General features: G+C 42.2%; 4 protein-coding genes across 6 annotated transcripts; 3 read left to right on the plus strand and 1 right to left on the minus strand.

The window, feature by feature from the left end:
- Positions 1-239: 239 nt before the first annotated feature.
- LOC309686919 (uncharacterized protein) lies at positions 240-3,938 on the plus strand. Of its 2 annotated transcripts, none has more exons than XM_082501591.1 (7): positions 240-347; positions 1,431-1,663; positions 1,775-1,885; positions 2,295-2,351; positions 2,460-2,591; positions 2,685-2,798; positions 2,976-3,938. In XM_082501591.1, exons 2-7 carry the CDS (start codon positions 1,529-1,531, stop codon positions 3,024-3,026), a joined length of 600 nt encoding a protein of 199 aa, XP_082357717.1. In that variant the 5' UTR covers positions 240-347; positions 1,431-1,528; the 3' UTR covers positions 3,027-3,938. The 2 variants fall into 2 exon arrangements, with proteins under 2 accessions (XP_082357717.1, XP_082357718.1); XM_082501592.1 differs by lacking the exon at positions 240-347 and adding an exon at positions 805-1,355.
- Positions 3,939-7,472: 3,534 nt separating this feature from the next.
- Positions 7,473-10,381, minus strand: aldob (aldolase b, fructose-bisphosphate). Its single transcript, XM_082553662.1, has 9 exons — positions 10,239-10,381; positions 9,462-9,574; positions 9,158-9,369; positions 9,014-9,068; positions 8,748-8,908; positions 8,581-8,664; positions 8,319-8,493; positions 8,021-8,220; positions 7,473-7,758 (listed from the first exon to the last, which is right to left on the minus strand). The coding sequence occupies exons 2-9, from the start codon at positions 9,571-9,573 to the stop codon at positions 7,663-7,665; spliced, it is 1,095 nt and encodes a 364-aa protein (XP_082409788.1). The 5' UTR covers position 9,574; positions 10,239-10,381; the 3' UTR covers positions 7,473-7,662.
- Positions 10,382-13,995: 3,614 nt separating this feature from the next.
- On the plus strand, positions 13,996-23,482 carry rnf20 (ring finger protein 20, E3 ubiquitin protein ligase). The gene is made up of 22 exons (XM_082504985.1): positions 13,996-14,146; positions 14,511-14,691; positions 14,808-14,876; positions 14,987-15,085; positions 15,176-15,323; positions 15,416-15,601; positions 15,717-15,832; positions 16,000-16,146; positions 16,228-16,302; positions 16,391-16,510; positions 16,813-16,992; positions 17,066-17,201; positions 17,298-17,419; positions 17,533-17,689; positions 17,831-18,158; positions 18,761-18,878; positions 19,057-19,206; positions 19,290-19,502; positions 19,760-19,885; positions 20,810-20,950; positions 21,808-21,912; positions 22,790-23,482. Exons 2-22 carry the CDS (start codon positions 14,521-14,523, stop codon positions 22,964-22,966), a joined length of 3,084 nt encoding a protein of 1,027 aa, XP_082361111.1. The 5' UTR covers positions 13,996-14,146; positions 14,511-14,520; the 3' UTR covers positions 22,967-23,482.
- A 134-nt stretch (positions 23,483-23,616) lies between these two features.
- Positions 23,617-27,419, plus strand: LOC309714797 (uncharacterized protein). Of its 2 annotated transcripts, XM_082547485.1 has the most exons (4): positions 23,617-24,700; positions 25,070-25,129; positions 26,365-26,467; positions 26,733-27,419. In XM_082547485.1, exons 1-4 carry the CDS (start codon positions 24,497-24,499, stop codon positions 27,086-27,088), a joined length of 723 nt encoding a protein of 240 aa, XP_082403611.1. In that variant the 5' UTR covers positions 23,617-24,496; the 3' UTR covers positions 27,089-27,419. The 2 variants fall into 2 exon arrangements, with proteins under 2 accessions (XP_082403611.1, XP_082403612.1); XM_082547486.1 differs by lacking the exon at positions 25,070-25,129 and having other exon boundaries at positions 23,619-24,700.
- Positions 27,420-27,837: the final 418 nt, after the last annotated feature.

Below are 27,837 nucleotides of genomic sequence, written 5' to 3' on the forward strand. Positions count from 1 at the left end.
ATTAGAAAGTAATTTCAATAATGATAAAAAAAAAAGAAAACATTAATGCAATCTGAATCCGTAATGTAAATAATTTTTAAAAAAGCCTCACTTAAAGACTTTAAGTAGGTAAAGTTGTTGTTTTTTTTTTTATGTACACCTGCTTACACTTATAACACAGTCAGTGTGCACAGACCTCATGGAGTTTTCACTGACCACACTGTGGAACAGTTTCAGCCTGTAACTTCCAATCAAAGTCTTTGGCTCCTCCCCTTAATGAAAAAAACTGTCTCTTTCTCTTTCTACCCACAATAATCCCTTCCCGTTATCTTTCACGCTGCTTTTGCTGCATGAAAATCCAAGACGAGGTAAGAAGGACCATTGGGGCCAAATTAATACAAAACATATATTGCTGAAATTGAGAATAAAATCAAAATTTGGAGATCAAGTTACATAATGTTGTTTTGAGGAGGGAAAAAGTTAAAATACTATTTTGAGGAAAAAACTGGAAATGTGGAGATTACAGTTGTTGTTTCATGAAAGACTGCCATATTTGTTATACCCTTTACAGAATGCCTTGTTTAGATGAGTTAGAAGGACACATTGTTCTGCCGTGTTTTGATAGAATACACAACACGTTCTCACTCCCAAACACCAAACACTTCCCTAGATTACGAGATCGGAAAAATTAAGAAACATGAGAACAGTTTGGAATGAATCTACACATATGCGTTTATTTTACTTAAATCGCTTTGGAAAACACTAACTTCTTTAAAGTGCTGGTTAAGGTTCGGGATAAGGTTAGGTCAGAACGGGCGTGAGAACGGGCTGACATACATCCTCTCTGTTACAAGAGGGCGTAACCACCTTTAGTCTCTCCGTTACCGGCCGTCTAGTATAAAGTGAGTATAAACAGTAAGCTGTCAGTGTAGAGAATAGAAATCTTGTGGAAATCTTAATAGAAATTATTGTGAGCTGTGATTCTTTTCCCCCACACTGAGCCCTTACCTGCTGAAACTCACTTTAACTTTAACTAATTTTTCTGTTTAGATGCAATGTCACACGCACGAGGTTCAATTAGCTTTGCACAAAAATAATACATACCAGGTTGTCAGTAGTTTCACTAACTCTGCCAATAATGCCGATCTACTTATAATACAGTAAGTGTGCACAGACCTAATGGGGATTTCATTTTAACTGAGTGGTTTACTCACTATACTGTGGAACAGCCTAAGCCTGTAACTTCCAGACAGTCTTTAGCCCCACCACTTAATAAAAAAAGAAGTCTCAAATTGCCACACTTCCTCTTTCCACCCACAACATTCCCTTCCTGTTATCTTTCACTCTGCTTTTTCTGCATGAAAATCTAAGACGGGGTGAGTCACGTTTTCTAAGACTTTTGAAAAATCTTGCATTCATCTGGCTTTTAAATGTTTTCTGCTACTCCACAGATATTCTGCCCCCAACAATCTGTGCTGCTGTGGGGAAGCATCCAGTTCAATTAAGTCTTTTTGACCCACAGCCAAGCACTGTGTGTAGTCTCCTGAAAATGGAGGGAACTCAGACAACGACTAGAGAGGAGGGGACAACAGAAAGAAATGGGGATCAGGGGACTAGCAGCAATGTGCCTATGTCCAGCAAACCTCTGCATCGCTTTGTCCGAAAGGAGCCCAGAAGTCTTGGGGTAACACATCAGATAAGCAAAATCTTAAATAAGCAGATTTATACACGAGGATAGCTATAAGCTGATGCAGCTGTAGACACTCTCATCCATTCTTCCTCTTCCCCTTTCCAGATTGTCATTCTGATGTTTGGCTGTGCTGAGTTGTTAATGGGATTTCAGTTCTCCAATGAAGAGTTCAAATTCTCTGCTCAACTCTACATTCCCTTTTGGCAGGGAGCTCTGGTACTTACTGTAGCATTTTACTGGCTAGCACTGACATGCTGACAGCTAAAAATGATTGAACTTGACTGGTCATATCTTCTGTGCAGTTATTGTTCAGAAAAGTTCAAAGTACTGCCTGTGCTATAAATATGAGGCTACAACCATCAGTTTGTTAGGTTAACAGCACAAGCATGACACACAGTCATAATACCAAAAGGTTTAAAAAATGCATCTGGTACAATTGCAATGCTACGTGTTAACTAGATCTTTCCAATGACAAATAAACATCAGCAAGTATTCATAGTTTCCTACAAAAGATGTATTGTATGAAGACAGACTCACACAGCTTCACACTGTGAAAATATCACCCATAAATCTACTGTGGGTTAAGGTCAAACAGCATCATTTGTTGTGATTATTTGCTCACTAGTTTCTTACCTGTGGAATCCTGTCAGTCTACACTGAGTTGCATCCGTCCAAGAAGATGGTACGTCATGGTTTTATTTCCTATTTGTGATTTTCAGCCTTGTTTATACTCCTACAGTCCTTCCTAATTCAGTGGCCTAATTAATTTTGATTAACTTATCTTTCCCAGGTGACTGTGTGCTTGGCCCTGTATGTGGTTTCCATCTTTGGAATCGTAATCTCTTTCATATACAGGATGATCCAGGTCATCTCTTATCCCTCCTTTTTATTTTTGCGATTTCATTTGAACGATGCAAGTGTGGTGAGTTACAGTACATATCTATTTTTTGATTATGATTGTATGACATGCATGTTTTCACAGCATATCAATAACTCTCACTTTCTGTCACTGTAGATGCTGCTGGAAAGTATCGAAGCCATTTTACTGATCTCCACTATTTCAGTGTTAGTGATTCTCATTTTTCTAACCACTGTCGCAAGTTTCGCACTGAAATCCACACGCACTCAGGTAATAGCATATTTTATTTTTTTATTATTGACATACAAGCCTTCTGTCTACTTCAAAGAAACATGCCACAGAGTCCGATTTATCCCAGGGATATCTGCTGAAGGACAGTTTTCAATAGCTTTGGTCACTCATCATTTTATTTTTCTTCCACTTTCATGTTTTGTTTTGTTTTTTCAGGTCATCGTCCAGCAAATTCCACCACCGAGGACTGAAACGCCATCGGACTGAGGACATCTTTTTAAAGTATTATTAAACATTACACGACCTTACTAAAACACACTTGTTGGTCTCTTGCGACACTTGTTCTTGAACTAAAATCATTTATGTCATCACTGTGAGGAAAAACTATCTTAGAAGAACTTTTTCAGGAAGGCAATAACGACTAATCTGTCTGGCAGCCCTTGCGTTTCCCTGCTGCACGTCTGCAAATCTCTTCTCATCGACTGAATGTGTTGACCTCGGCCAGATGTCATACACTATATGTTGGACAACATCTGGGCTATGCAACATTTGTTTGTGACAAGTGTCAAAATTCAGTCCAACCATAAAAGTTTTGATTTGTTTTAAAACATACTTGTTAGAAATTCCTTTTTTATTGTTAATATCTGAAAATTTCCTTCCTCATCAGACCTTTAGTCATTTGGAAGCCATGTAGAAAATCTGTTATGCGTGTCATCTTTTCAGAGACGTCCAAAATTTTCCATCTAATTGTATCTGCATTATTATTAGCGTCTTATTAGTAGTGTTTGACTGTCATTAAACGGTGCTTTGTACTCTATACTGAATGTTTAACTGAAGACATTTTACAATATGACATGTTGTAACTGGATGAGTAAACTATTAGCTTTGACCTCTGGTTACAGAGGGAGCAGGTATTGCACTGTGATCTAAGAAGCCTCGGTATAAACTCTGTTTTTCCTGTTTGCGTAAAATCTTTTTATATTTTGTGCAGTAATTGTGTACTGATTTAAACATAAACTTTTGTTAAGCCAATATAAATATTCTCATTTCATTATGTTAATCTTTGCGTAGATTAGAGCTGTACAAACTCTGTTTTTGCCTTATAAATGATATTTTCATGTGAGTTTGTACATTTCAATAAATTGCTGCATCTCTCTCATTTTCCTACCAAAACTTGAAGTGAGAGATGGCTCAATACTTTTGCACAGTACTCTATATGTTTATATGTGTCAGGGAACTCAGTGTGACGAATTAAGTAAGATTAGTAAGAGAGATAGCTTTTAACTCTCAGGGATGGCACAGTGTTTGAGTTTGGGAACTGAAGGGGAGTTTGGACCCGGAAACGGCTAATGACGTCAGATAGTTTGTTTAACCTCCACAGTGGCCATCAAATGTGGAGGTTAAACAAAGTTCGTCACAAAGCCGGACGACAAGGCGACAGCTTGGGGGAATTTTGGCTGAAGAGGCGAGAGAACGAGAGAGATGTGTCTGCTAAATACTGATGCTCAGTTTCCCAAACATACAGTAGATTAACTCAGGTGCACTGTGGCATTTAAACAATATTCAGTTGGTATTAAGGGTGCCAAATAAATATCCCTGACACTATTACAGCACCAGCGGCAGCCTGAACTACTCATACAAGGCAGGATGTATCACTTTTGTCATGTGTTTTATGCCAAATTCTCATCCTATCATCCAATGTTGCAGCAGAAATTGAGACTCATCAGAACAGTCGATGTTTTACAATTTTCTGTTGTCCCATGTGAATTTTAGCTACAGCTGTTTATTGCCATCTGCTTCAAGGTTTCACGTGTTGTGCGTTCAGAGATGCTCTTTTGCATACCTTGGTTGTCACAGGTGGCTATTTGACGTATTGTGGCCTTCCCATCAGCTCAAACGAGTCTGGCCATTCTCCTCTGACATCTGGCATCAGTAAGACATTTTTCACCCAGAGAACTGCAGCTAACTGGATCCTGTTTTTTTCTCTTTTTCATTTTGATGCTCAGTTTGGACTTCAGCAGGCTGTCTTGACCATGTCTACATGTCTAAAGAACTGAGTTCTTGCTATGTGATGGTCTGATTAGATATTTGTATTGCCGAGCAGTTGAACAAGTGTGCCTAATAAAGTATGAAATAGGCTGTACATAAAGATTAGACTCGACTGGACATTAAAAGTAGGAGTAATCTGCATTTTTTTTTAAACTGCATTACAAAGATGCTGCTCTTTTTTGTGACACCCCAGAGGAACTGAGCAACACATAAACAGTTCGCCCATCAAAACTGAGACGCACTCATGTAGCTTAACATTTGGTCTACATCAGAAACTTTTCTGTAATGCAGGTTTTAATATAAAATAGACATACACTGTCTTAAAAGGATAACAAAAAAAACTTGAGTGGATATGTTAGCTTAACTGTGACTGAGGGAAACAAAGAAGATGGACTTGAGCTGGTATGGAAATACACTATTTTGGAAAATCTTTAAGACTCTTTAAAAAAAAAGAAAAGAAAAAAACCTTTAAATAAAAAGTAATACTATAATTTTTTATATTCATTTCTTATTATTCAGACATTTAATTTAAATTATATGGCAGTCAAATTAAAGGCTACAAAACTTCTTTGAAACAGATATTTAATCAATAGTGATGCACCTAAAACATTTAGAATTATGCATAGTTATGGTGCAATTTTGGCTGGTGCGTTCAAGGAAGCCTCAACATCAGAGGTTTTCCTGCTAAAAAGCATTAAATTCATTGGCTAAATTTATGGCCAATTGTTACTCAAACAAAGTTGCCACAAGTATCCATCTTTGATTCTTTCTTACATTGCACAAATTCAGCATTTGTTAATTGTAATTGAATTAACATTGTAGAGTAAGTATTGTCATGCTAAACTACCTCCAAAGAAATTGAAAGAATTCATTATTACTAAAAGTCAAGTGATGAATCTAGAACTTAATTAATTAATTAATATTAAATATTAAAATAAACATTAACTGTGAAGTTGCATCATACAGAATATTCTTATTGAATAAGGCCACTGGTCCATGGGCTATTCAACTTTCATCTACCGTATGAATCTTAGCCTTCATCAAAAAATAAAGTTTTATGACTTAAATAAAATGAACTATGAGATAAAAGATACCTTGAAATTTCAAGTTATTTTCAAGTATAACATTTGACCACTGAAACCCTTGTTTTTGCTGTAATTTGGCACTTTATTAAAATAATAGTAAGAATAATAATAATGCATTTTACTATTTTTTCAGTTTTTGTAAAACAGTAAATTTAAACATTCTAATTTGGTTTGGATAACAACAATAATTGTATTTTAACATTAAAAATATAACTCTAGTTAAGGAGTGTGTGTACTGATGGATTAACCACTACAGAAACATAAAAAAATATCTTTGGTAATTACCACTAATTTTCATTTAGTAAAGCTGTGGGATAAACATTACATTGTGAGGTGGTCGAATACATTTTTTAAGCAATGTAACTCACTTGAGATAATAATAATGTTGACATATCAACATTACGTCCAGTTGTTATCAGGGTATTATCAGGGCGGCACGGTGGCGCTGTGCACTGTTGCCTCACAGCAAGATTCTACCACCTGGTCGGAGCCTTTCCCTGTGGGGAGTGCATGTTCTCCCTGTCTTTGTGTGGGTTCTCTCTGGGTACTCTGGCTTCCTCCCACAGTCCAAAGACATGCAGTTAGTGAGGTTAGGTTAATTGGTCATTCTAAAATGCCCATGCGTGTAAATGTGAGTGTGAACCTGAGTGTGATTGGTTGTTTGTCTCTGTGTGTTAGCCCTGTGACAGACTAGCGACCTGTCCAGGGTTTATCCTGCCTCTCGCCTTATAGTAGCTGGGATAGGCTCCAGCGACCTGGTGACCCTGAAAATGATAAGTGGAAGAGAATGGATGAATGGGTTGTCATATCCACGGCTTTTTTTCCCTTCCCAGTGGTGGAAACAAGTTTTCATATATTAAGCCACAATAAGTGAAAATCTACTGTGGGTTAAAAGTCAAATAGCAAAAGTCAAATGTGATTATTTGCTCACTAGTTTCTTACCTGTGGAATCTGTGAGGGGAAAAAAAAACTATCTTAGAAGAACTTTTTCAGGAAGATAAGCAATCTGTCTGGCAACCGTACACATCGACTGAATGTGTTGAACAAGGCCAGATGTCATACCGTATATGTTGGACAACATCTAGGCTACCTAGCATTTGTTAGTCACACAACTTGGCTGTAAATGCCAAAATTCAGGACGGTACCTGGGACGGGTATAAACTATAAAAGTTTGGTTTTTAAAAAAAATTAAAAATTAATTAATTAAAAAAAACAAAACATACTTGTTAAAAACACTTTATTGTTAATATCTTCATCAGACCTTTGGTAATTTTGAAAATCTATTATACGTGTCATCTTTTCAGAGATGTCCAAGATTTTGCATCTAATTGTATCTGCATTGTTAACAGTGTCTTATTTGTCTTTGACTATCACTAAACTTTGCTTTGTATTCTGCACTTAAATGTTTAAACCTTTGATTTTATCCCCAATCAACATCTCAGGTGCCCCAGTGTTTTCTGTAGTAGCACATTAAACTTTATGTATTAAGAAACAGGAGTAGGTTTTCTAATATATATATATATGTGCAAGGAATTTACTCCATCAGTGGTGGATACAACTCATGAAGACACTGATATCAAAAACATTTTGGTCTTTTATTTCGGGAGATTTCATTAAGTAGACAAACAGTAGTTGAACATTTTGACAGAAGTCTCCCCCTGGTGTTGGTAATGCAGGGAGGATGGGCACCCAGAAGGAGATTTTCTTGTAGTTATATTTGGTCCATGTGCAATTCTTGATTTGTTTTTCTTGGGTTATTGTCACAGTATTTAATATACATAGCTGGCAGTGTACAGAGACTGTGTGGAGGCCTGGCCAGCTGCACCGGTGGGCTTGTACTCTCCTTTGGAAGCCAGGCCATTGATCTGAGGGGAAGAGCAGAGGGGGAGGAAAAAAAGACAGGACAAAGTCAAATTGGAAAGTTAATTATCAGCCAAGTTACTTGTGTCACATTAGTGTAAGACTAAATAGAACGGGGGGGGGAACCAACAACAATCATTTACTAGACAGTGTAAAGTTGGGCAATGCAAGATAAGCATTATTTGACAGCCAGTTCAGTAAACAGTCCTCAGCAAATTGATAGCACTCGTTAATAGTATCTACTGAGGATCAGTACTACTCATTGACCTTGGCTCTGGTGATGAAAGTTTGCTGTGTGGCTGCCTTGTTTTCAGCTTTGCCCTTCCAGGCAGCAAGAGCAGAAGCCTGGAGTGCACGACCGTAAGAGAAGGTCAGCTTCCAGGGACGGTGCAGAGGCACCTGATTGATGGCGTTCAGGTTGACGGAGGCCTCCTCTTCACTCTGCCCTCCGGACAGGAAGCAGATGCCTTTAAAGAAACAGAAAAATAGTGTCATACTCATAATCAAATGAACTGCTCTGCACCTTCCTTAACTGTAATGTAAAAGCTGTCCTCATGCCACTTACCAGGCACTGAGGCAGGCACGGTCCGCCTCAGAGCAGTCACTGTAGCCATGGCAACTTCCTGAGGGGTGTACTTCTTAGTGCAGGAGTGTCCAGCAGTGACCATGTTGGGCTTCAGCAGAGTGCCCTCCAGGTACACATGGTGGTCAGACAGAGCCTTGTACACTGCAGCCAGGACCTAAAGATGACCCGGCAGATTTATTACTAGACACCCTTCCCATCTTATGTACTGGGAATATCCTTTGCTGCTGGTGGTCTTGCTTACCTTTTCTGTGGCGTACTGGCAACGCTGAAGGTCATGGTCTCCATCAGGCAGGATCTCTGGCTCCACAATGGGCACAAGGCCATTCTGGTGAATACAAGTTCAAATGAATGACTAGAATTTACCCAATTTGTCAGCCTTTTATGTAGAGCAATTTGCTATACACGCACCTGTTGGCAGATACTGGCATATCTGGCGAGGACATTGGCGTTCTCTGCAATGGCAAGAGCTGATGGGCAGCCATCTGAGATCTTGAGCACACACCTCCACTTGGCAAAGTCACAGCCGTCCTTTTTGTACTGGGCACAGCGCTCTGAGAGGCCATCAAGTCCTAGAGAAGCCAAAGAACATTAGCAACCCCGTCTTTGAAAGGCTTATTCTGCATCATTGTGATGAGATTTGCAGAGAAATGCACAAGGTGTTGAATCCGCGTTACCTTGTGTGGTGGTCTCTCCATCTGTTCCCATCAGACCAGCTGTGCCTTTGTCCACCTAAAGCAAGAAAATGCAAACATGTCAGCAAATTCTAAAAAAATCTTTATCTCTGAGATTCAAAGGGTCAGACACTGCTTGCTCCTTACTTTGATGCCAACAACAATGCCCTTTTCCTTGACGAGCTGGGGGAACAGCTTCCCACTGTCTGACTTCTGGTAGAGTGTCTCATGGAAGAAGATGATGCCACCCACGCAGTTTGAGAAGGAGGCATCAGAGGAGAAGAGGATGTCACGGAAGCTGCGGCGGTTCTCCTCGGTGTTCTCCACGTTGATTTTCTGGAGCCGCTTCGCCATGGTGCCTTTAAAGAGAAACACAACACAGAAAATAATTTCACCTGCATGCACAGCATTTACCTCTCAGCATGGAGTACTAAATAAAAGGGTGGCTCACCTGTTGATTCATCTGCAGCCAGGATTCCCTTTCCTGGAGCCACGATCCTCTGAGCAATGTCAGAGAGCTCCTTCTTCTGCTCCGGAGAAAGGGATGGGAACGGATGAGTCATCCTAAGAGAAATAACAATACAGGTTTTTTGGCAGGTGTTTGGAAAGTCTTCAACCATTAGTGGTACGAGGAAGATTTAATCTTGTTTTCCATCTGACACAAAATCCAACAACATTCTGTTCTCCTTCAACACATCCAAGGTTAAAAATTTGGTTAAAAAAGGGTTGAACTTTGGCCTACAAAACACAACTGCTCCCTTTCATTGTGCAACATGTGTTCAAAGTTCACCCGCAGTTTCGGTCTAGAAGTTTTTGCAGTGCTGTCAGCAAATAATGCATTAAACAGGCCCATGTCATAGCCAATAATCAAGAACATCGCTTGCAAAGAATAAAGTAAGCGATCGTAAAAGACAGGCTGAACTTAGGCGCTTTTCAAATATTTGCGCACATCCAAGCATGCGCTCTGACGGCCATCTGCAGAAAACAGGTTTATGTTTGCCAAGCCTTTCAAAGTAAAATAGCCTCTAATGTATGATGCAAAGGAAAGTGAACTTCCTAAATGAACCGTGTACCGTGTGCACACACAAATTATAACACATTAAAACTTGCTACTTCAATCAGTAAACCCGCAGAGGCTTACTAATCCAACCAAAAATTCTAGTCTGCAACATATGACAATCTGCAATATCGCAAGTGTGCAAGAGTAAAACAAAACAACTAGTCTTACTTGACAGTTTTGTTAAACAGCGACGACAACTGACGTGGCAGATAAGCCTCTACAGACCCAAAGCAGCAACGACACTGACACACAACCCGAAAAGTGGATGAAAGGGGGCATTTAAAGGCTGTCCGGATCCACGAAGTAGGAGGCGCTCGTGATGTGGCGGGGCGTGTGTAACCCGGATAACTGCAATTGGCCCGTTTAGGCCCACACGGGGGCGGTCATTTTTTATGATGACTTTGCTACCAATGCACTATGTTCTTATCGGGTAAGTGGAAAACAACAGGGGAGCGATGTGTGTAATAAAAATCGAGGTCTGCATGTATGCACGCACCGGCATGCACTCATCACATGATCAAGAGAGGGGCCCCTCTGTCTCTGCTCACAGAGCTGCACACTGACAGATGCTGAAATGTGAGCCGCTGGCTGCAATGTTGCATTTCAGGTTTGTTTTTGTATTTCCTGGTGAAAATGTGAGTCGCAAAAGCATTCGATGAACTCTTCAGTTCTTTTTTTTTTGCGTCGAATTTCTACATTTCTGCACGTTTATGTCTGAAGAGTTTTTATATTATTACACGCAGAGACCACTGGTGCACCTCCACGTCCTTTTTCTTTTAATTCTGCTCGATTTATCTCATCGTGTTTTAGTTTGAGGTTTGGAAACAAGTAATATTCAGTTTCTTTCATTAAAAGTCACGTATATGTGCCAAGTGCATCACAGTGCGTGATAATCACGTCATGGATAGACAGTTTCCTTATCAGCTGCTGAAAGTGTTCCAAAAAGCTTTTGTGTTGGGGGAGTTTCTTGTGACCACCAGGCAATAGGTGACCTCATCAGATAGCTGTATTTGAACTCATGGCTGGAATGGATTTTAAACTCAGGATTAACTACAAGCCAGTTTTTACACAATCCGGACTCTGCACCATGAGCAATTTGCCCTTTGATATCTCTGATCGAGATCATTCTTTGTTCACGAATCCAATTTTACCTATTATACACAGGATCATCACATACATGCATATTTATTATAGATAACACTGCTTATCTCGCATAACATTAATGAAAAATATTGGACAGGAGAAATTACCCTTTGGTTGTTACCCTTTGACTGCTTGGTAATGACTCCAGTATCAATTCTGCTTTAGAAAAACACAGAGCAGTCTCAATTTGTGTTATAACATTTGGGAACTTGTACATTAATGCATGAGTTATGTATTAATAACCATTTGATTGCAGAAATTATTCAGCACGTCTTGGCTCAGAAATCTGGGTGTCATTTTTGTCTGTTCAGTGTCTCTTGAGCAATCATTCCAAACAGCTGGTTAGGGGCTGTTTTCCTAATTTAAGGAGTATTTCAAAACTCAGACTGCTGGTGTCAAAGGCTTTTATCTCTTCTTATTTGGATTATTTGGATTTTGATTTATTTTTTTTACTTGTTTTAGCAAATCACTCATTGACCTTTGCCAGACTGTTAAAAATGTTGCACTAGGACTTTTAACTAGCACCAACTAACATTCCCTTTTTGGCTTCTCTTCATTTGTTGCCAGTAAATTGAAGAATTTGTTTGAACATTTTAGTTTGAGCTGCTTCCTGGGATAATAGGTCATCAGGTCAGAGGTTGCTGCAGACCCCAAGCACTCAATCTGGTTTTCGATGTAGCGAGGACCAAGGTTGTACAATTTTCTTCCATTGTGAGGGTTGCACCCATGAAAAACTTGCCCAGTCTTCTTTGCCAATGCCAAATGGCTTATTCTGTGACCAACACAACCGCATCGGTTGTCTTGCAACAAATGTGTGCAGCCCACATACTCAGCTCTGCTGCTCAACCCACAAATTTGTTTTCCTTACAGATTCATGACCCTTTGAAGGGAATTAAACTTTCCAAGAGTATAAGATTTACTGCCAAGAAGCATTGTTACAAAAAGAAATAATTAAACACCTTCCCCTACCTTTTGTAGTAAGTTTGTCTCACACCATCCCTTCTATGACACCAACCTTCTCATTACAACCATGAATGTTCTCCATGGTCTTCTTCTTTCCCTCCTACAACTCCATCTTCAACATCCTTTGTCCAGTATGTCCACTATCCCTCTTCTCTGCATGTCCAAAGCATCCACCAGCCATGCCTCTCTACATTCGTCTCGAAACTGCGCAACCTGAGCCCTCACTTTAATTTCTCCATCCATGCTTTGTTTTTTCCTCCATCCCACTGAAAATCTGAACATCTTCAACTCATTTTCAACTCTCCAGCTCAGCCTCCTGTCTTTTCTGTCAGGTCCATCATCTCCAAACCATACATCATGGCAAGCTCATCACTATCTCGTAAATGTTCCCTTTCACTCTCGCTGCTATTAAATTTGCTCGTGAAATTAAACATTTCGAATGAATTTTAATCAGATCAAATCAGTTAATAGTGATTGGCTTATGGGCAATTGTGCAACATGTATGACGTTTTATTTGATAATTTTTGAATGTAGAGTATCAGACAGTCTAAAAGTGTGGTGAAGGAGAGTTCGCAGATTTACAAGATGAGACCTGCTACGCTGTATGGTTTGAAGTTGATAGCACTAACAAAAATAAAGGAGGCCAAGCTGAAGATCTTACAATTCCCTTTGGGAGTCACCAGGAGGACCAACATTAGAAACGAGTGTATCAGAGGGAGAAAGATTGAGCAGTTTGGACATGTGCATCTTATTGGACAAAAGCTGCTTAATATGGAGTTGCCAGGCAGAACGATAAGAGGGGAGACTACAGAGAGGATTAATGGATGTAGTGAAGGAGGACATGCAGATGCTTGGTGTGGCAGAAGAGGTTGCTAGGTATAGGGTGAGATATTGGTGTTGGGTGACTCTAACGGGTGGACTCAGTAGCAAAAACACACACAGGCTCGGGGGTTGCGCTGAATGCTGTTTTATTTACAGTTATAGGGGATATTTACAAGGGAAGGGGCTATTTACAGTGATCGGGTAAACGAGCGAGGACCGAGAGGGAATGAAACAGAGCAGGAGGATGGGTGGCGCACTGGAGTGACTTGATACACAGAAAATACAGACGCGGGCGGTGATCACAGCCAGAGGCGAGGTAAATCTCCGTCATAGATCCGGGAAGACAAACTCCAAAAGAACAGGCAGGCGAGCAGGCGGCGGAACAAGCTAGTGCAGGGGAAAAACGGGCAGGGAGACGAAGCCTGAACATAAAGCTCAAGCAGCGTTAATCTAGAGCAGGGGTGTCAAGCTCCAGGCCTCGAGGGCCCGTGCTCTGCAGGTTTTAGATCTCACCCTGGGTCAACACATACATACATCCCAATAGAAATCCAACAAACACTATACAGAGTAAGGATGACGGGACTATTAATGAACTTTTTATGGATATCAGCACGTTATGATGTCAGGGGAAATGAAGTGGCAGATAATGCTGAAAATGAGGCCACTGGAAAAAGATTAGTGGAGTTAATTATCAGCTTTGGTTAAAAAAAAAAGGAAAAAAAAGAAATAAGAAATATATTAAAACAGAAAATGACGGAGAGATGGCAAAAAGAAAGGACGATGGGTTTATAAAATTGGATTTCATTGATTTACTTAGAAAGTTATCAGGCGATTTTTAATTAAAATTTGCATGATAGGATCGAATACTTTAGTGAGGATTCGGTTCACACTCCATACCAATTGGTGGCGGCAATGCACCAGTTCGTTGTTTGCCATCCGCCAATAAGCACAAAGAAGAGAAAGAAGAAGAAGCCGGACGCGTCCCTTTGGTGAATTTGCGCCCTCCGTGGCAGCAGGGGGCGCACTGCCAAGTTAGCTTTAATCCATCATGACTGTGGAAACTTCCGTTTCCGAGAGCCAGGGAGCCGCAACATCAACATCCACAGACAGATTCAGTTAATAGCTTAAAAGTCTTAACGTTAAAAGCGGTAAGGTTTCTATTAGCTGTAGCTGTTGTTGACAGTATTACAGAGTAGTTGCACCAAAGTACGGGATCAGAATGAAGTTGATCGGCATTTAAAGCTGGCGTTAGCAAATGGCTAACGTTCTCCTAACCTTACAGTCACTCATTTAATCAGACTGTTGGTGAATTGAAATGTTACGAGGTCATTTGGGTTTGTTTCTTTCCTCCTCCCATCTCTTTGGGCGATATAGTATCAGAATAAGCACTGAGAGAGTTACCTGATATCATTTGATCTAGCTGGCTTTGTCGTTTACCCAGTTACTTTCATTTGAGACACACAGTTTCCTCCGGTTAGAATGAGAATTTTTTTATTCCTGTATTTGTTTCAGGAGTCCGACGATGTCGGGGCAAAAGCGTCCTGCCGACCCCAGCGGCCCTTCGTCCTCCGGTGCGCCGCCGGAGAAGCGCAGGGAGCGTGAAGGAGAGGACGGAGGTGCCGGAGTCAGCGCCGCGGCCGGAGGGAGCACCGCGGTGGAGACTGTCATTAAACTGGGAGGGGTGTCCAACTCTGTGAGTCCTCATCTATTATCCACTCTACCCTTAATATATCTATTAGCAACCGTCTTCTCGTATTGTGGATAAGTTTTCTTCTTTGTGCAGTCATGTTTCAATCAAATCTTTTTTAGGAAGAACAAGACATCAAAGCTCTCCAGACTAAGAACAGAAAGTTGGGAGAATCTCTCGATCAAAGACAGGTAAATTCATTCCCCGGTGTTGTTTTCTACCTCATCAGACTGTAGAAGCTGCACTTGTTTCTTGTCTTGTTAATCTAAAAGCTTTTGATCTGTTATCTTGTTGCGTGCAGGTGATTGAGGATGAACTTCGAGAGCGAATTGAGAGATTGGAGACCCGGCAAGCAACAGATGATGCCAGTCTTCTGATCCTGAACAGATACTGGAACCAGGTGACCCCTCTGTCAAAAATGATCATTAACAAATATCTTCTGTATGAAGATGTAAAATTCCAAATTATTATGCTGTTTGGTCTCTTTCAGTTTGATGAAAACATTCGGCTGATCATCAGGCGTTACGACCAAGCAAGCAGTGAGCCTGAGAAATCTCCAACGGGTGAGGGGCGGAGCCTGAAGCCAGAAACTCCAGAACCCGATGGCGACTCCAACCAGGAGAGAGCCAAGGACCGAGGTAAGAACAGAACTTACCAACGAATCATCACTTTGAAAGCAGTGACGTTAAAAAAACCCAAAAACGGAATCTGTTATGTGGCTGTCATCCAGGCCACCAAGGAGAGACAAACAACTCCTTCCTGGCCACGCTGGCTAGCAGCAGCAGTGAGGAGATGGAGGCAGAGCTTCAGGAGAGGGTGGAGTCTAGCCAGAAGCAGGCTACCCGTGTGCTGGAGATCTATGAATCTCTGAAAAGCACCGTGGCTCAGCTCAAGGCTGAGTTGGACTCTGGAGCTGGTGAGATTCAATGTTTTGACGTTTTCTGTGAAGAGAGTTTTTCAGTGAGACAATGAGATTAAATGTGCGTGCATCAGGTTTTCTTTAAATGTGATGCTGTTGCTTTTCATTCCAGGGGGCAGTCTGTGGGTGGTAGCATCCAAACTGAACACTCTCCTGACCAGTGAAAACGAGCGGCTTCAACAGCTGACGGAGGACCTCAAACAGAAGTACACACACATGACGAGCGAGGTATGAACTGCGTCTTGAACTGGATTAATCCTCAGATCCAACTAACTTTTACACTTTTTAAACACTTGTTTTGAAGATAATATAAACTTCTTGAATGATTTGGTCATAAAGACTTGATTTTTTTTTTCTCAGTAGTTAATTCTTTGGGTTTTTTCTGTGTCGCTTAGTCCCGGCTTCTGGCACGGGCGGCTAACAAGGCCGACCAGCGTGTCAGCGAGGTGCAGGCTTTGATCGAGGAGTTGCAGTGGGACATGGAGAAGATCCGCCGGCGGGAAAACAGACTGAACGCACACTTGATCGAGATACTGGAGAGGGTGAGGATAGCGCAGGCTGATTAGAAGCAGGGAAATGTCAGGAGATTATTTGTATGTTGTAACACTTCCTGTGTACTCCAGGTAAACAGCAAAGGCTACAAAGTGTGTGGAGAGGCCAGCAGTGTGTGTGGGACCATCACTATTAACAAGAGAAAGGTAGGATTCCCTTTTAAAGTTAAAGAGCAGCTTTTTGGACAGCAAAAAAACTATAGCGTGAGCATTTTTGTACTTTTCCTTGACACAGTTTGAGGAGATGAACAGTGAGCTGGAGGAGAACAGAGAGCTGGCGGAAAATCGTCTCATCGAGCTGCAGAAGCTCGAGCAAGACCTGCAAAATGTTCAGCAGGAGAACGGCAGCATGAAGGTGCTCACACTGAACGCAGCATTGCTTTGACATTTGTTTTAGTTGCTTGTGATTCATGAGCACTTTTAAAGTCCACTTTCATGAAACCAAACAACCAAACTGCTAATTTACCATCGTGTAAAAATGCTTTTTACTTGAAGCTAATTAAAAATGAGTGGATTCACATGAGTGTAACAGAAATGAAGTCAGTTTTTACACCAGAGTCTTTCTGATGAACCTCAAAAATGTGATGGAAATTATTCATCAGCTAATATTTTCCTCTCCGTTTTGTTGACTTTTCTCATTACCTCTGTTTTGCTCAGACGGAGCTGCTGAACCGAGCTGAAAGCTTGGTGAAAGAAACCGCAGAGTATCGCTGTCTGCAGTCACAGTTTTCTGTGCTCTACAACGAGTCTCTGATCCTCAAGGCTCAGTTAGATGAGACACGCGCTCGACTCAACACCACGAGGACGGCACGGCTACGACAGCTCGAGCACATGGAGGTAGGTTGTGTGTTTGGGCGGTTTCGTTTGTCTTCGTCACACCTCGTCTTACTCTCATCTTCTCTGTGTGCAGAATGATGAGGTGACTCTGCAGAGGAAGGTGCGCACAGAGGTGTTTCAGTTGGAGGACACACTGGCGCAGGTCAGGAAAGAGTATGAGATGCTGCGCATCGAATTTGAGCAGACTCTTGCTGCCAATGAGCAAGCAGGTAACTGATGGAAGTTTTGACATTAAAAGTGAATGAGATGCATTATTTGTATTTGAACCAAAACCTTCACCCTTGACTTCCTCTTATTTCATTCAGGTCCCATTAATAGGGAGATGCGACACCTGATCAGCACGTTGCAAACTCACAACCAACAGATGAAGGGAGAGGTGGTGAAATACAAGTTGAGACTTAGAGAAGCGCAAGCTGAGCTCAACCAGGTAAGTGAGATGGAGGCAAGAAGAGAAATGAAACAATGATGGCGTGCTTTCACAGTCACATCTTCTGGGTGAAGTGAAGCAGAACATGATGGCACAATCTGTTACCCTCATAGGTTCGCGCTTCAAAGGGCAACGCCCCCCTCCAATCTCAGTCCAGCACAGAGATGGATGTGAAGGAGGATATGACTTCTCCATCAACGCTAGCTGTTTCTGGGGAACCTGTGGTCAAGACGGAGCCTGACAACGGCTCCTCCACACCCAGCAGCACAGGTAACTCCCAGCTTAGCTAACTAATTCTAAAACTGATCTCATTTTATGTAGCTTTATTTTAGATAGCTTTTTATTTTTTCGCTAATTAGCCTGTCCCAGTTTACAATTCCTCCATGGCTTTCTCGCATCGTCTTTCTACAGGAGCCTCAGTGAAAACAGAGTCTGGTATAGAGCTCGAGGCAACTATAAAGGAAGAGGAGAAGGAGGAGAAGAAAGAGAAGGAAGAAAAGAAAGAGAAGGACATTATAAAGAAGGAGGAAAAAGAGAGAGAGAGGGAAAAGGAGAGGGAGAGGCCGACCCGGAGCAGCGGGAGCAGCAGCAGCAGTAGCAGCAGCATGATAAAGGAAGAGAAGGAGAAACCAGGGAGCAGCAGCCAGGCAGAGGAGTTGGCCGGGGAGCGTCTCTCTATGGTTGGAGGGTCAAAGAGGAAGGAGATGGAGCAGCTGAAGATGGTTCGCACAGAACTCAAGTAAGATACATTAGTGATTTTTATTTATTTATTTTAAGCTGTGTCAGAGATTATTCATCCATGCAGGATTTTTTCTGCTTTTCTTTTTTTTTGCACACACATAAATTAAAATTATACATTATAAAGAGACATATGACCAAGAATTTGGAAGCTGGAAAAATATTGTAAACTGTAAGTACTCAAACAGCCCATTATCATATTTTTTGTTTCCTCAATCTGATTTTGGAGGGCTTGATTTCAGTGTTACACCTTTGTGTTCATATTTTCATATTATAGTATTATATATATGCTTCATATGTCACAGTTGTCAGAGTACAGTGGAAAAATGTTTACTTTCATTGTTGTTGTGGATCTTTTGTTCTGCGGGTCAGCTTCAGGCTGCAAACGTCATGTGATTCTTTGAATCAACAGCAGTAGCACTCACTAAATGATGAGCTCTTCATTATACAGCAGGTAAACAAAGAATGTTGACATGTAAAACATGGGGGAACGGTCTTTTTGTTGTATATGGAGCTAGCATAGCTTGAGAAACTCCTTTAACTGTGTGTTGTGTGTTCGTTTAGGTGATAGTTTTGTTAAATATTCTCACTGTGGTTGTGCAGGAAAGCCCAGGAGTCCCAGCGGGAGATGAAGCTGCTGTTGGACATGTACCGCTCAGCACCCAAGGAGCAGAGGGACAAGGTCCAGCTCATGGCTGCAGAGAAGAAGACCAAGTCTGAGGTGATCAGCGCTGCACAATGCAGGCGTTTTGTTAACATGATCGGCAAAGTAGTGGAAGTGAATCTGTTTGGTCCACTAAGACGTTTCTGGCTTGATTTTTATGTATTTTTTTTACATGGATGGATGGAAGCAGGTAGTAATGTGCTTTGGGCTTCCCGTATAAATGTCCTGGTTTCAGGCAGAGGAGCTGCGGCAGAGGCTGAGAGAGCTGGAGGAGAGGGAGAGGAAGGAAGGCAAGAAAATGGCTGATGAAGAGGCTCTGAGGAAGATCCGTTCTGTGGAGGAGCAGATCGACATCCTCAACAAGAAGCTGTCCATAGCTAAACAGGTGCGGGACCTCATAATTTAGTTTTTACTCTTAAATACCTCTGCCTGGTTCTTTTCTTCCAACACTCTCGCCTCCTCCTGTAGGAGGAAGACGCTCTGCTGAGCGAGATGGACGTGACGGGCCAGGCTTTTGAGGACATGCAGGAACAGAACATCCGCCTGATGCAGCAGCTCAGAGAAAAAGACGACGCCAACTTCAAGCTGATGAGCGAGCGAATCAAGTCCAACCAGATCCACAAGCTGCTGAAAGAGGAGAAGGAGGAGCTCGCCGACCAGCTACTTACTTTAAAAACTCAGGTGAAGCACAAGGCGACTGCAGCACCCATGTGCGCCCCCCACCACGCATAGATTAATTGCTAATTAGTAATTGAATATAGTTAATTACTTTCTTTTAATGCACTGTGCATCATAGTGGTTTGTAACAAACATGGTAAAACATTTTCTGCTGAACAGTTTCCTGCTTTGTTCTTTTTTTTTTTTCTTTTTTTTTTCTTTTTTTTCTTTTTTAAATAAAAGGGATTTCTTGAAATCGTTGTTTGCGCTGTACCTTACAGGTCGATGCCCAGCTGCAGGTGGTGAGGAAGCTTGAGGAGAAGGAGCGCCTCCTGCAGGGCACCATCAACACTGCTGAGAGGGAGCTGGCACTTCGAACACAAGCCCTGGACATGAATAAACGCAAGGTAACATATTGTTCCGTATGAAGGGGATAAAAGCCGAGGTGAAGGGCAGGAGAAAACCTGCTTGTCCAGGGATGGCAACCACTCCGAATGGCTACTCACTGTGATGCCTTTTCGTCTGACCTGACCTCAAAGGAAACAGAAGTCCATCGGAGGCCCAGCCTGTTGAGCTGAGCAGTCAGTTTTTGAGATTGTTATGTTGCCTTGGTACCTTCTCAAGATGTGCCAAAAAATCCTAGAGCCTTACAGCGAAACAACTTTTAACAAACAACAGTTGCACAGTGTTTAAATGGATCAACAATCAGCACCTTATAGACCCTCTGTGGTTTATCTGCTCAGTGTGCTGGAGAGTGGAGGCACTGCTGACATCAAAACTGGCATATCGCTTCCTGACGAACCCCCGCGCACATTTGCCCCCTGGAAATTTTATGATCTTTATTGTTTATTTCATATACCAGCTCATCCTAAATGTTATCGAGCACTCAGATGATACTGATGTAGGCGTTGCCCTCCTACGTAACGGGGAGGAGGAGAACACACCAATGCTTGATTTCTTCCTAAACTGTTGTGAGCAGTCAAATCTTGTCTATTGATTTTTAGCTGCAGGCTTCTAACAATACATCTTTCACTGGAGAGCCGGTTCAGCTCACTAGAAAGTGCCTTTACATTGTGCTTGATCATATGTAAAGCTTAAATAATGTGATAAAATGCCCTGTGACTATGCTGTAAATCAAATTTCCCTAAGAGGGCAGAATCAGAGCTACAAAATGAGCTCCTATTAAGGAATTTAAGCTTCCTTAATGCTATTTAGATGTACATAGTTAAAGTAAATAATAACTAAAATCACTTTCACATGCTGTACTGTGTGTGCACAGTGGAGTGCATGGGATTAGAATTTCCCCACTGACAGCTCTCATCCTCCTTCAGGCTCAGGAGTCGGCTTTGCTTTCGGAGGAGGTGCGAACTCAGCTGGAGCAGGTTCAGCAGAGGCTCAAGCTGGTCAGAGAGGAGGTCGTTGAGAACAGCATCTCCAGGGAAAAGGAGTCCTTCAATGCGCGACGAGCACAGGTACGCAAATCACCAAGTTTCAGTAAACACGGCAGTTTGAAATGCCGTCACATAATCATATGCACTGGGATTACAGACTTTAAAGCAATTTTAACTATACTGCTGAAAACAGCCCTACATGTTGATCCTCCACAGCTCTCCTGTATCAGATTGTACCATAAATCTAAACTGGATTTAAAACAATTTAATTTTCTGTCATAAGACTTTCGAGATGACTTTTTCTCAAAATACACAACATATTTTCTAATCCCTAATTGGATTTGTTTCCTCTATAATTCCAATATTTCCATTATGTTTCCCCCTCCAATGAAACGGTGAAAACTTCTCACATGACTGTTAATGCCACTTAATAGTCTCTTTTCCACGAGTACTTACTCTACTCTATGGGACTCGGCTCGGCTTTGATCGTTTTCCATTGCGATCGAGTAGCACCTTAAGGTGCCTGGAGTTGTTATAGCAACGCAGCTGCGACAAAAAGCGGCACAACAGAGAAGGACGTCGAAGCGAGGGTATACCTGCTGCTAAATCAAGGGTAAACATCTGCACCCGGTGGTTTGAACATGGTGTTTTTTGAAAGAGTTGCTCTCATGACTCTTTAAGTGACGCCACTGACTGGCCAATCAGCAGCATGCAGTCTGTTGATGTCACATTTTTGGATCGTCTTAGATTGCTTGGAACCCAGCAGAGCAGATATTAAAAATGACCTAATGGAAACCCCTGAAAAGTCGAGTCAAGTCAGTACAAAAGGGCTATAAGACTATTATAGTCATAAAGTCTGTTGTTAGATGAGCCCAAAATATAGGGAGTGTCTCCTGTCACTTACAGCTGTTACATCTCCCCATTGTGTTTTTTTTCAGGAGGACATTTCCAAACTGAGGAGAAAGATTGAGAAGGCCAAGAAGCCAGCCGAGAAAATCAGCAATGGAGACGATATTCTAAATGAAGAAATAAATGATTATAAGGTCAGACCCTCAGCTTGGCATAAAGTCCTGCAGCAGACTAGCCTGGCTCTCAACGAAGGTGATCCGATGAGTCTGCCAGAACACTTAAAGCTCAGTGATGTGTGTATTGCATCTTTAGTGTAGAAATTGCAGCATTCGCAGGAGGTTATGTCTTTTAGACACTCTGGGAAGTTACCAGTCTCAACCAAGATAAAGCACAGCAACATAAACTCCTGTGCTTCTGTTCCCCATGTGTTCAGTCTTTGTGCTAATCTGAGCTCACAGGTTGCTAGCTATAACTTCCTATTTACTATAAAAACAAAATGAGGCTAACCTTGTGGCAGAGTTTCTCCTTTAGCTCTGATCTGATGACCATTGATAACTTTATGATTCTAATGCTGAAAAACATCTGAGGTCAAACTACAGTCTCACCAACTGTGGGAAAAAATACAGGCAGTTCCTGTTACACATAAGTAATGTCTCATGGCTGCAAGCAAAATCCATAAACAAATACACTGACAGGTGTTATAGCTGAGTGTGTTTTTGGGAGTGTGATCAGAGTCTTTATGAGGACAGAATAGAACAACTGGAATTCAGTGGATCTGTTAGAAAACAGACTTGCTCAAATTTCAGATTCCTATAGGCCTGTGATCACATTTGTCCAGATTTATCCCCAGAGGCAGTACATATAATTATGATCTGAGTCTTTAGTGATACACACCTGCTTTACAGGATTTCTGTTCTTCTAAGAGAGTGGTTGAGTGTTAAGTCTGGTTTGAGGGCTTCACTCCTGCCCTAGATATTCACTTCCACTCATTAGGAACCATTCAGTCGAGAAAAACAATGTTTTTTTCAGTGTATTGTTCAAACCGTTCCTTGTCTCTCTCTCTCTCTACAGGCACGTCTTACGTGTCCGTGCTGCAACTCCCGGGTGAAGGATGCTGTGCTGACAAAGTGCTTCCACGTCTTCTGCTTCGAGTGCGTTAAGACGCGCTACGACACACGCCAGAGGAAGTGCCCCAAATGCAACGCGGCCTTCGGGGCCAACGACTTCCATCGCATCTACATCGGCTAAAAGCCACGCAGCTAAACTCGTGAGGAAGCGGGTCAGCGAGATGAGCTGGAGTAGAGACACTGCCTGGGGAAAAGGCTCAGCACGGCACTCACGTGCCCCCTCCTCCAATTATGTACTTCCCTTACACTCTGATGTGCAAGAGATTGTTGGTGAGGAGACAGTCGATGATTTCAGCTTTGTGTGGGCCGCAGTGATGCTTTGAAGATTTTTGTTGTTGTTGTTGTTTTATTTTAACAATAACCGAAGCTTCTCTCATCCAGTGTCCACTAATTAACTTTCTTTTTTTTAATGCTGGTGCAGACAGAGGCTTGTTTGTGTGCACTCATTTGAAAGCAGCCCATTAAACCAGTTATCAGAGAAACAGCAGTGCTGTGGATGTTGGTGTGTATGTACACTGTGAATGCCGTTTTCTTTTTTTTTTTATCTGCCTGTTTTTGCTCAGTGCTGCCCTGAAACAAGCTGACTTGGTGCTGTATAATTGCTGTTCTGCTAGTTATTAAAATTACATGAAAACTGTTCCGCTTCTTCTTCGTTTTTTTTATTATTAAAACCATGTGAAGTCTTAACGTTTGATCCTGCAGCATTAAAATACAAGTCCCAGTGTGCAAATCTCTGTTTATCCCCGCTCAGCAGAGCTCTTTCCTCCCTCTGCTCCTCCTCCCCGAAGCCCCAGACGTGTTTGCACGCTGGAAACGGTCGTTAGAAACGCTGGAAGGAAGGGAGTGCCGAACGGGAACGGTGGCAAGAAGGGCTTTTTCTCTCTCGCTCTCTCACTCTTTAAATGTTATGCAACATAATCCATCACAGAAGTGCATTTTGATGCAAGTTCAGAGACAAAGGAGCACCAACCTCGATCGCTGTGGGGCTCAGAGCTGAAATAAGAGGCTTTAGGAGACTCGTGGCCAGCTCACACTCAGAGTTTCGGTCGTTTTCTTGCAGATCTGCCCAGGAAACAAACCACTTTTGGATTCATACACTGCGGGAGTTTTTTTGTTGTTGTTTTTAACTGTAACTTTCCGTTACGTTTTGACTGATGATCTCATATCTCTATCGCTGCTGGATCTAAGCCTTTAACGGTTTCTTACCAAATATAGCTGGAGCGTCCTTGGGGAGCGCAGAGTTCCAGGATTGGATATTTTTTGCAGTGCAGCCAGAGTTTATAATTAAACACCAATAGTAATAATATCCTCCTGAAACCGAAAGGATTTTTAAACCTGTGTTTTATCTGAATTTCAAATTTTACACTTGAATGTCTTATTATTTTTAAAAGCGTGCGCCTTCTACTGCCTGTCCTTCTGCCTGTTGGTGCTACATGTTGATTTAAAACTCGGTGTGCAGTCAGCGAATGCTCCCAACAGAAGCCATTTTTAAGTCTGTGATTTTCTGTCTGAGTCACTGAACACGAGCTGCTCAACCTGCTCTGAGCAGCGTGAACCTGTGCGCGTTCACTTGGCACATTTTCCACACATTGTTCTCAAACCTCCTTTCAGTGACTCCGTGCGTCTGGGCTGAGAGCGCAGTGGATGTGCCATGGCTCGGGTTTTTCTTACTATCTGTGTGTTGGCTCTCGGCTTGACGGTGGCCTGGGCTGGAGCCGAAGCTCGGGCTGAGCAGGCCAAGGCGGACAGCCCATCGGTGGTTACCCTGCGTACCGTTTTCACGGGAACCTGCCAGGAGATCCACCGGTACGCGGAGTCGTTAGTGGGAACCAGCGTGATACGATCAGCTGCTGAGGTAAAGAGGGGAGGTGCACCGCGGGATAACGCTCTTTTCCTCCTTGCACTAGGAAGTGGATTTGAATTGTTAAAATGCGGTGGTCTAACTTCACTATTCTCTCAGTATTCTCGCTCTGTGCTTAACTGTACCCGATTACTAATTCTGAAAGCTCCAACCTTTCTCTTTAACCTTTCTCCACCCATCACTTCACCCTCTACACACGCATTCCCCTCCATGTGCTCTTCAACTTGATAATCTCCCTTCCTGATCCCCCATCATCTTCTCTGCCCTCATTTTTCTGTCTTCTCCTCACCCCTTCGCACTCTTCCACACGCTCATCTCCGCCTCCCTGCTCCTTCTACTACTGGTGGCTCCCTTTTCCCTCAGAGTGCAGTGTTGTTTCTTGAGTCATTGCTTGGTCAGGAGAACGTCGGTACATTGGCCATGGTAAGCAACATTCCTGGGTGTTTCCATCGTGCTGCCCTGACATGGTGCCTTAAACAGAGCCCACTCACTTGGTTCAGTTTAGCCCCATGTCGTGTCATGTCGTGTTACACCATATAGCGCTGAGAGTAGAGAAGCTGTGTGTTTCAGTACAGTGATATTTGCATGTAAGGGCTCACTTTACTTGTGAGCTTTTGTGTGTGTGTGTGTGTGTGTGTGTGTGTGTGTGGAAACGTCATTGTGCATTAGTAGTTCACCATGAATCACCTAGTGTGTCTGAATGTGTGAGTTAACTTCCCGCATGCAGTCAAACTGAAAATAAAGCCTGTTTCTGCAACTTCAGATTTAAGCTAAACAAAAGATCTGGACGCTGTGCTGATAGTTCCCAGTAAAATCAGTGTAAAAGAGCAAAATCTTTGGTATAATAGTGTAATAAGTAAATAAGCCCGATTTTACAGTTATGAAAGCTTTAAAAGTTTTGGAAATTAAAACCAATAGAAGGTTATTACACCTGTTTATGAGTTACACAGACACTGGCATGAAGTTCTTAAGTTTGTGGCCTTGTGTAGTGCAACAGGTGCAGATTAGATATGCGTCCAACTCGCTGGGCTCCCCTTGACCTTGCAGTACTGTGTCTGTGTGTGTGTTGTTTTGTGAGTCGGTGGTGGAGGGTGCACAGGAATAGAGAGGGGTGCTGTCCAGCTGTCACCAGCACGCACAGCTGTTTGTCCAAGTCGGCACATCTTCTATCTTAAGATGCCGCTCATAAGATAAGAGATAAGATAAGATAAGATAGAACTTTATTAATTCCTCGGGTGGGTTCCTCTGGGAAATTCGACTTCCAAAAAAAGCACAGCAACGACCAAAGTTACAGTTACAGAACTGTTATATATATATACACACACACACACACACACACACACACACACACACACACACACATATATAAATACAGAGACAAATATAAATAAAATATACAAAGGGGATAAATAGAATAAATAGGAATAAAAAATAAAAATACAAGTGAAATAAGGGCTATTAAAGTTCCCAGCTGAATGCGATCAGTGAGTTTGTACCAGCTGCTCCTGTCAGCATTATGAATCACACTGCCTGCACATTGTCTTCTGTCGTCTCTCTGCATGGTTTTCAGTCTGGCCAGTATGCCATGTTACTTAATTGTGGCCTTGTGTAATAACAAATGTAAAGCATGTCTCCACCCTCCTTGCACACCACTCCAGTTTTTTGAGATGGTGATCCGATTCCTGGCCGAAGGAGCTGCCAGCGGCCTGAATGTCATCGCTGTTTACGTCACAGAGATCCTCAGAGTCACTGGATTTGATGGTGGGTAGCAGGATGAGTCCCTATGTGTGTGTCTGTTTGTGTGTGTGTGTGTGTGTGTGTGTGTGTGTGCTCACGTAAAGTTGAATCCATGGCAATAAAAAATGCAAGTGAAAATATGCAGACTTGCCTCTCCCTCCGGGCAATTTGTAAGCCACTCCTTTTTAATTGTAAGTGTTTGCTCTTGTTGCTTCCTGTGTAACAGAAAGTATTTTCAAGCTTTATTCTTTTTAACAACACGGCTAAGCTGGATTTCCTCCCTCCACAGCTACACTGAAACTGCCCCACTTTACTCCAGAGGGTGTGACGGCCGTCGCCCAGTGGGGTCTGGTGGCCCTCATTGGCTACTGGTTGCTGTCCATCGTTCTGCGTCTGCTGATTGGTGCGATAAAGCAGGTCTTCTGGATTATCAAAACTGTCTTGGGACTCTGGTTTTTTGGACTGATAGTGACTGATAAGCAAGCGTCCGCAGACACCACGGCAGTTCGACTGGCTGGCTTAGTGCTGGTATGCGTCTTTTTGACGCTGCTCACTTCGAGCTCTGAAAAGTCTTTTGTTGTGGAGGATCGACTGAGGCGCCTGGAGGGCCGAGTGAACGCAGTAGAGAGTAAGAAAAAGGAGTAGTGATGAGAAAAGGCAGACAGGAGTTAAGATGGACAAAGGTGATGGCAATGCAAGTTAAGAAAAATAGTAACTGATTTCTGTCAGCCTGTTTGTGTGAGATATGGGTAATAAAGTAATCTCTGGGATTTTTAATCAAAAATGTTCTTTTCGTCTGCAATCAAGCCACATGAAACTTGTTTACTATGACAAACAAAATGTATTGAAAGGCTACACAAGAAAAAAAATGACTGTGCATACAGGAAATAATTCCATAAATGAGATCATAACAGTCCTTTTCTGCCCTGTCTGTTGCACCATTTCAAACACAATAAAATATTTTACAAAATTTTCAGTTCAAAGAGAAAAGCTTCAGTCATGCAAACTCTGTGTGCATTTCTGCCAGCTGCTTACCATGACCACAGTTTCCACAGTGACAACTGAGCTAAATGAAAATGTTGTTTCCTTTGCAAGCACTGTGCAAAAAAGCAACGTATTCTGTTCCTTTGGTACACATTCCTGGGGGTCAACCATCAAAGAATGATGAATGGTGAACCATTGAGATGCAAAAGTACAATCTTTGACCTTCTGGTATCACTAAGGGAAAGTCCATTACAGCAGCCAATCCAACTGATATTTTTGTCTGGGCTGAAGTGGTTGACCAACTGCCAGACCAGCGTAACCCAGCGTAATCATGCAGCTATCCTGATTGAGAACCTTCCATGCACTGATGGCATCTTAGATTAGGCTTCATAAGCACAAGCATCAAGCAA

This window comes from Aulonocara stuartgranti (assembly GCF_965226115.1).
Source record: "Aulonocara stuartgranti genome assembly, chromosome: 2".
Taxonomy (NCBI): domain Eukaryota; kingdom Metazoa; phylum Chordata; class Actinopteri; order Cichliformes; family Cichlidae; genus Aulonocara; species Aulonocara stuartgranti.